This window comes from Coffea arabica, chromosome 6e, assembly GCF_036785885.1.
Source record: "Coffea arabica cultivar ET-39 chromosome 6e, Coffea Arabica ET-39 HiFi, whole genome shotgun sequence".
Taxonomy (NCBI): domain Eukaryota; kingdom Viridiplantae; phylum Streptophyta; class Magnoliopsida; order Gentianales; family Rubiaceae; genus Coffea; species Coffea arabica.
In genome coordinates this window covers 56,289,722-56,297,736 of record NC_092321.1, presented here as the reverse complement: position 1 = coordinate 56,297,736, position 8,015 = coordinate 56,289,722, and the positions used below count along the sequence as shown (strand labels likewise).

Below are 8,015 nucleotides of genomic sequence, written 5' to 3'. Positions count from 1 at the left end.
TCTGGAATAATAATTCCGGTCCGGACCCAACCCGTTGACAGGCCTAGCAGATGGTGTCAATAATAGCCCATTTTACTGCCGAAGGAGAAAGAGTGGCAGGAGAGAACTCGTTGATCATATGATTCCTTACAAACTTGGAAGAGACCCCTAGTTGGTGTCATGAGTCGAGAGTTTGGTACTGAGAATGATTTAGAACCGTCCGATAAGGACACAATTATATCGGACGCAATTATGTTCAATGATATTGACGCGTGAAATGATATATCGGACCCAAAGGACGAAGGAGAAAAGAAAAAAAAAAAAACCATAGAACGACCAATACTTAAATCCTAGGCCTCGTCTCCCAGCATCATCATCTTCTTCTTCTTCTTCCTTTTTAAATTTTTATTTTCATTTTTTTTGGGGGTGATAGTTGGGCCGGGGGCTGGTTGGTGGACAGCAAATCTTTAGTCATTTAGTTGATGCAGTGTATGAAACGGTAAAAAGTTCAGAAAGTTAAAACGTAATGGGCTGTAGGCATGCTGTTCTTTGACTTCGGTAATGGTTATATCAGATCCTGAATTGTACGACAGATTTACGGTAAAAATACGTCTTTGCGAATACAAAAATTCTGAACGAATGTCTACAAAGTAAAAGAGTTTCAAAATCACACACTGACAATTTTAAAATGTAATTTGCAATAAACCCGATTTTATCACAAAATTACAATCACGTCTAGAGGGATCTTGGCTTCAAGACAATGGTGGAATGCTTCAAAATTTGCAAACTGAATTGGCCACCTTTTTCTGCGGTATCAATCTTGGATTGCCCTGGAGGAGGCAACAGCTCAAAATTCTGCACCAAGTGTCCCAAAGTGATAGCAAGGATTGGCAATGCAAGGATGATTCCAGGGCAGCTTCTCCTACCAACACCGAATGGAAGATATCGGAAGTCGTTGCCATTGGCATCAACCTTAGACTCCTCTTCCAAAAACCTCTCTGGTCTGAACTCCTCAGGCTTCCTCCAGTTCTCTGGGTTGTTTGCGAGCCACCAAGCGTTGACCAAAATCTTGCTCTCGGCAGGAATATCATACCCGCCCAGCTTGGCTTCATTGAGGTTCATGTGAGGCACCAAAAGAGGAACTGCCATTCGAAGTCGGAGGGTCTCCTTGACCACTGCCTGAAGGTATGGTAGTTTGTGGGTGTCGGGTTCAGTGACTTGCACACCAGGTCCAAGCACGGTATCAATCTCTTGTCGCAGTTTCCTCTGGACTTGTGGGTGGTTTACCAATTCCGCAATGCCCCATTCAATTGACCACAACGTTGTCTCAATAGCTGTTCATGAAAAGTTATTTAGTACTTTAAAGTCGTCGCAGAGTTTCAAGTTTGGGAAAGTAAAAATCTCAAGAGTGTCATCTGATCTTTTTTCAATCATGCTTTTATGTTCTACTCCTTTCATCAAATTTCATTTCAGGCAGAAGGAAATCATATTGTGGGCATAAAGATGAGCAGAATTCTTTATAGATTTGTAAAGCACTTCTAGTAAAGTAGTGATTCCAGTCCAAGGTTGCACCATTCAAGGCATGAATCAAAGTAATTATTGAAGAAGGTAGATTACACTAACTAATAATAAAGTACGTTAAATAAAGGTATTTAGAGAAGTTAAAAGTTGAATACATTTTTCAATTAAAAAGTGTACTATTATTTGGAATGAATTAAAAAAATAAAACGAGACTATCAAAGTGAGACAGACAGAGAAGCATAACTCTGAAATTAATGTTCGCCTTTTACTTCTAACTAAGAAACCTTTTTTTTTTTTTTCAGAAATGGTGAATGTTGGCATAAAAATGTGGCAGGATTGCTTCATGTACATGATCTTTATCCACTACTACAGTCTTTTACAGGCGGAAACACAAAAGGTATACCAAACCTTAGTTACTTATCCAGCAATTCGTCAACTCCAGCCGAAAAGGTTTAAATAAAAAGTGGTTCATAATCATTGGATTTCATTTACTTGCACGTTTGGTGGTTGGTGGCTGAGTAGGATGCTTCTATTAGTGCGCTACTGCTAATATAAACTAATGGCCATCTAATCTAAGATGAAAGGGCGCTTATCCAAATAAAACAGTTCATAAAAAGATCCAAACTGGGGCTGGGTAACATCGATGAAAAAGTCAATGAAGTGAGAAGTTAACCTACCGGCAACATTGATGTTTTCCACAATGTAAAGGACATTGTCCTCGTTAATCTCTCCCTTCTGCTGTGCTTCAAGAATATGATCAATGGCACATTTTAGGCTGTTGCTGTCCATGCTTGTTGCGCTTGCAAGCTTCCTGCAACCCAAAAATACAAAGTAAGAAGCCAAGCTATTAAGACTATGACTATTCATTTGATTCCAGTTTGTGCTGCAAAACAAGGCAGAACGAAAAAAAATGGAAAACTAATAATCATACTTCATTTCTGTTTGTTGAAAAAAAAATAATACAAATCATTCCTAAGATGCTTTCACAGGTCAGAATCCAGAAACTCCTAAACTTTTCTTTATTTATTAGCACATCTCCAGAAAAGGGTTTTCCCTAAATACTGCATCAATCATATATATACTCTATCCAAATAATACTTTATAGTAATTATTCCAAATAATAATAATATATCCTTAGTTAATCTAGGAGACTTTAAAAAAAAAAAAAGTGCTACTTATGTTAATCGAAGGAAAAGTCTGAAGTAACGATCGTTATGATAACGAAACTGTTTTTACCTGATATAACAGGTAAAAACACTTTTAGCGCCATTTGATTACCTATTGGACAGGTCACCTGAATAAGATAGTAACTAAAAATTTCGTTAGTAAGTTTTACATAAAAAATAGTAAGTTAACTCGATAAATTAGTAACTTTTATTTCTCAAAAAGTAAATTGGAATAAATATGGAACTTACTTTATTTTGAGGTAAATTACTACTCTATATCTGAAACTTACTTTTTGGAGAGTAAACTTTGTTCAAGTAATAGTAAGTTTTTATAAATTAATAGTAAATATTGTTGATAGAATAGTAAATTTGGTTAGTGGTCAAAACTTACTAGTTTGTGGTATAAATTTACTATTTTACTTAAAAAACTTATATGAAACAAGTATTAGGAAGTTTATTTGAAATAATGTTAAGATTTTTTATTAATGATTGAAACTTAGTATTATAGTTAGTAATTACTCGTAATGTAAATGTATGATACACAATTGTACGTATCATTTATAAATGTTACATGTTTTAAGTATTTTAAATATACTATGAAAACTATTTTTTTTTTGCACATGACCTTACAAAATATGTAAGAATAATTTGTCATATTATAAATTTTGAATTATTTTTGAATTTGTGAAAGGTTAGAAAGTTTGGATGACAATAACAACAAATCGTTCGAGTTATATATAGATTTGCACTTATTTACAAATCACAATTTCCATATATTAATACCTATGAATATAATAAAATGGTAAAGTTTTAATAAATTTATTTACTGGGTCACAAGTATAAAAGTTAAAGTTGTATTATAATAACAACAAATCTTTTGAGTTGTATATAAAATAGCACTTACTTATACATCACAATTTTCATATATTAATGCCCATGAATTTAATAAAATGGTGAAATTTTAATAAATTTATTTTCTGGTCACAAGTATAAAAATTAAAGTTGTATTAACGTAGCATAATCTTTGAAAATTATAGTAAAATTACCCATATGTTAAGTTTTGTGACTTTCAAACGTACTTTGTATCATTTACATTATGGATTTGTATCCATATTTTTTTATAATCAAACTCATTTTTTATTGGCAAATGGCATGTAAATTATTATAAAATGTCATTTTATAATAATCATAATTTTTTTATAGATGAATGTTATGTAAACTGTTAAAATTATCAATTCACAAATGACTAAATCTGACTACTTTATGGCATATATTTGTCTAATTGACTAAAACATTACTATAATGATGTGCACGTTGATTGTTGAATTGAAATTTCCTTTATTAGTAGTACAAGTTCTTCTAATCAAAGCAAAATAAAATCAAATATCTTTTCCTTTGTATGCAGTAGTTATGCTTAGCAGAAAATTGTTAAACCATTTTTACAATGCATAATTTCTCCTAAAATTAGTAACATTTTCTAGACCTCTAACTTTGTCAATAATACTAACCACCGACATGTAGATAATCTTAAAAGCAAAAGCCATCAATATGACGAAAAAAGAATATTTTTGTGCTAAACGAAAAAAATTGCAATTCTATGTAGAATCGAAGAAATTCATCATGAATGATAATGAATTGCAAAGTTATCACATTTCTAATTTTATATGCATCCAGAATTTCACGCAACATTACTTTAGAGGAATTTTCCTTTTTTACACTAAGGATCCAATCCCAATCTCTATGTCTTTTTTTTTTTTCTTTAATCATTAAATGGGGTCAAAGTTGTTAGCAGTAAAATACTAAATAAATTTAATTCCATTTCAAGTTCTAGTTAATTGTATACTAATATTTTACACCACAATCAATTGAGCATCAATTTCCTTTTTTTACGTAGCTATTATTTTTTTTATTACTTAAGTTAAATATTTACATATAAAATAATAGCAATAGAATGCCAATCCTCGGATCAATGGAACTTCAATTATTGTTAATAAAACTAATTTTGCATTGATAAAAATTAGTCTACAGAATGAAAAGTCAATGGCAACAGTTGCTAAAATATAGCAGTTTTTAATTATGGGAAAATAAACAACTAAGTTCCCAAAATATTTCACTTTTATTGTTTAAAAAATCTCAACTTGTTGACTAAATTCAAAATAATTCTATTGTCAAAAATATTTTTCCTCAAATTAACTTTAATGATTAGATATGAGATACAAATATGGTAAAATATCCCTCATACGTATGTCGTGGATATTTGAGACTTTTACTAAAAAAAAAATTTGTTGTTAAAATAACATTGTATCATAGTGTATTAATTATTTTAGGACCATTTTATACGTGAACTAAATTTAATTGAAATTATACAATAGATTATATATGCATGTGATTTTCATTTATAATTGTTGGATCCCATTTTTATGAACAATCTCCCAAGGAGAAAAGTCTAGATCATATTGATTTTCTTATATTAATTGTTATACTAATTTTGTCATTTTTATTATTATATTATTTCTCATGTTGTTTGGGCTTTAACTCTTGTTATTTCTTGTGTCCCAGATGTAAATTTATTAAAACTTTATCATCTTATTATATTCATAGGTGTTAAATTATAAAAATTGTGATATATAAACAAGTAATATTCTATATATAACTAGGAAGATTTGTTGTTATTGTTATCCAAATTTGCAAAATTTTCAAAAATTGAAAATGGTTAAAAACTTATAATACAACAAAATTTTATTGCATATTTTACGAGATTATGTTGAAAAGTCAAACTATTTTTCATAGTATTTTAAAATATATAAATAAAAGAATTTTAATTATACCTATAATAATGTATTATACAGGTATATTATGAGTACTTACTAACTAAGGTACTAAGAATTAATCATTAATAAAACATCGTATCATTATTTTAAATAAATTTCCTAATACTAGTTTGAAATATGTTTTAAAGTAAAATAGTACATATGTCCCATAAATCAATAAGTTTTGATTATCAATCAAATTTACCATGTTATCAGTAAGAATTACTATTTATGTATAAAAACTTACTATTACTTGAATTAAACTTACTCTCTAAAAAGTAAGTTTGGGATATAAAATAGTAATTTATTTATTTAAAAAGTAAGTTTAATATTTATTTTAATTTACCTTTTGAAGTATAAAAGTTACTAATTTATTACTGTTAACTTACTATTTTAGATGAAAAACTTACTTTTTTATTTTTAAATGTTATCCTATTTAGATGGATAGGCCTATTAAGTAATCAAATGGTCGCTAAAAGTGCAACCACCTATTATATCAGGTAAAAAATTGTTTCGTTACCTTAACTGTCGTTACTAAAGCATTGTCCGTTAATCGAACTACATTAGATCAATGGAGTTTCAGATAAGTAATGTATGAAGAGAAAAGTTCAGAAACTAAAACTTACTTCCTTTCGTCAACGAAGTGATCCTTGAACAGCTGCAGTCTCCTCTCCTTAACCTCCTTACAGATCTTCAAGTAACCCCTCAAGAAAGGCCTCAAGATGGGAATGAAATCACCGTAATTATATTCGAAGCTCTGAGCCAGCCTACTCCTCTCTCCGTTCAAAGCCTTAAGCTTGTTAAACAGAGGATCATCCTCGCTCTCAAATCGGTAATCAAACATGATTCGGTACATATTATTGTACATCATGAGCTGCAACCTCCTCCTCAAGACAATCCCATTGGTGGAGGATTCAGGGTTCTTCTTAACATCCTCCACGACACGGGCAACCTCTGCCTCCCAACCGTGTCTATACTGCTGAACAACTTTGTTAGTAAAAAAGGGGACAGTCATAATCCTTCTCATCTTCCTCCAATGCTCGCCGTAGACGGTGAAGACCATATCCTGGCCTTTGCCGGTGAATATATCAAACACCACATTTCTGGTGCGGGAGCCGAACTCCACCCCCTGGGTGTGCAAGACATCTTTGGCAAGTTCAGGGGATGATACCACCACAAGATTGCGCTGGCCCATTCTCAGAAGGAAGATTTCTCCAAATTTCTTGGCGTAGTCAGTGAGGTTGCGGTGGTTCAAATCATCACCAACTTGTAACCAGTTTCCGAAAATGGGAACTGGGATTGGGCCTGGAGGCAGCTTGAATTTCTTGCCCCGTAATTTAGAAACAACGATGGCAACTATGATGGCTGCAAACAGTCCCAAAAGGGTCTTCTCTAGCAGGACAAGATCCATGACGGTTTGTGTTGGAATCAACTGAGAGTGGGAGGTTAGGTTTGGTTTGGTTTGGTTGAGTGGGTTGGGTGATGGAGTGGGATCGGTGCCGGAGTGACTATAATTTATAGCAGGGGGGGCAGTTGTCTAATTGTCTTTTTTTTTTGTGGTTTCTTTTTTCAATAACGACAAGTGTTACAATCGTAACGGATCTTCTGTTCCATATCCCGTGCCACTCTCTGTTCCACTTTGTATTATATTACTATTTCTCCTACATAAATATCATATTTTAGTTCTTTTTTGTTTCCTTAACATTCAATAACTATTAGTTGAATAAAAAATAAATACAACAGGTTCAAAAAAGTAATATATAATAGAAAATTAAAAAATACAGTAGAAAATTCATAAAAAAAATCTCATTTTTTATGCATTTTGATCTTTTGAGTTTGTTAAATTTTGTGTATTACTTAGTTAATAGCTATTGAATGTTAAGGAAACAAAAAAGAATTAAAACATGACATTTATGTAGGAGAAATAGCAATATAATACAAAGTGGGACAGAGAGTGTGACAGGGTGTCGAGCCTGTGCAATAATAAATACCTGCTCAAATAAAATACAAATTCTGTATATAGCGGTAAGCAGGGTCGAATCCACAGGAATTTGGGATAATTTAATTTCTTCTCAAGTTCCAGATATGGGGAGTTTTTGAAAATGAGAGTAACTAAATTACTTGGAATAAATTAAAATAAAATAAAATAATTACAACTCAAATAACTAATTATCACAATAAAAATAATAATGGACGAACTCTAGCCAAGAGACAACTTCGGAGATGGTTCACTTAATTCGATCACAGATGCAAGGATTATTCCAGTTACTATCTGATAAATTAGTTATAGTTGTCATACACGCGAAAAACAACCAACTCTTCCTCAATTTGTCGATAGCCAAGGTACGACCGTTGACTATTTCTCTAATCAGGAAACAACCCTAGGTACGACCATAGAAGTTCAATTCCCTAATTGCATGAATAATTAGAAGAGCCTAATTCTAACCAATCAACACGCTACGAGGGTCTCTTTAAGTTAGCCTGTCTATCTCCCTGACACAAACCCAATCATTCCAGTTGCCACCAGTTTAGAATAATT

General features: G+C 31.9%; 1 protein-coding gene across 1 annotated transcript; it reads right to left on the bottom strand.

Annotated features, from left to right (window-relative positions):
- Positions 1–573: 573 nt before the first annotated feature.
- LOC113697177 (trans-cinnamate 4-monooxygenase-like) lies at positions 574–6,955 on the bottom strand. Its single transcript, XM_027216668.2, has 3 exons — positions 6,103–6,955; positions 2,178–2,311; positions 574–1,313 (listed from the first exon to the last, which is right to left on the bottom strand). Exons 1-3 carry the CDS (start codon positions 6,885–6,887, stop codon positions 715–717), a joined length of 1,518 nt encoding a protein of 505 aa, XP_027072469.1. The 5' UTR covers positions 6,888–6,955; the 3' UTR covers positions 574–714.
- Between the last annotated feature and the right edge of the window lie 1,060 nt (positions 6,956–8,015).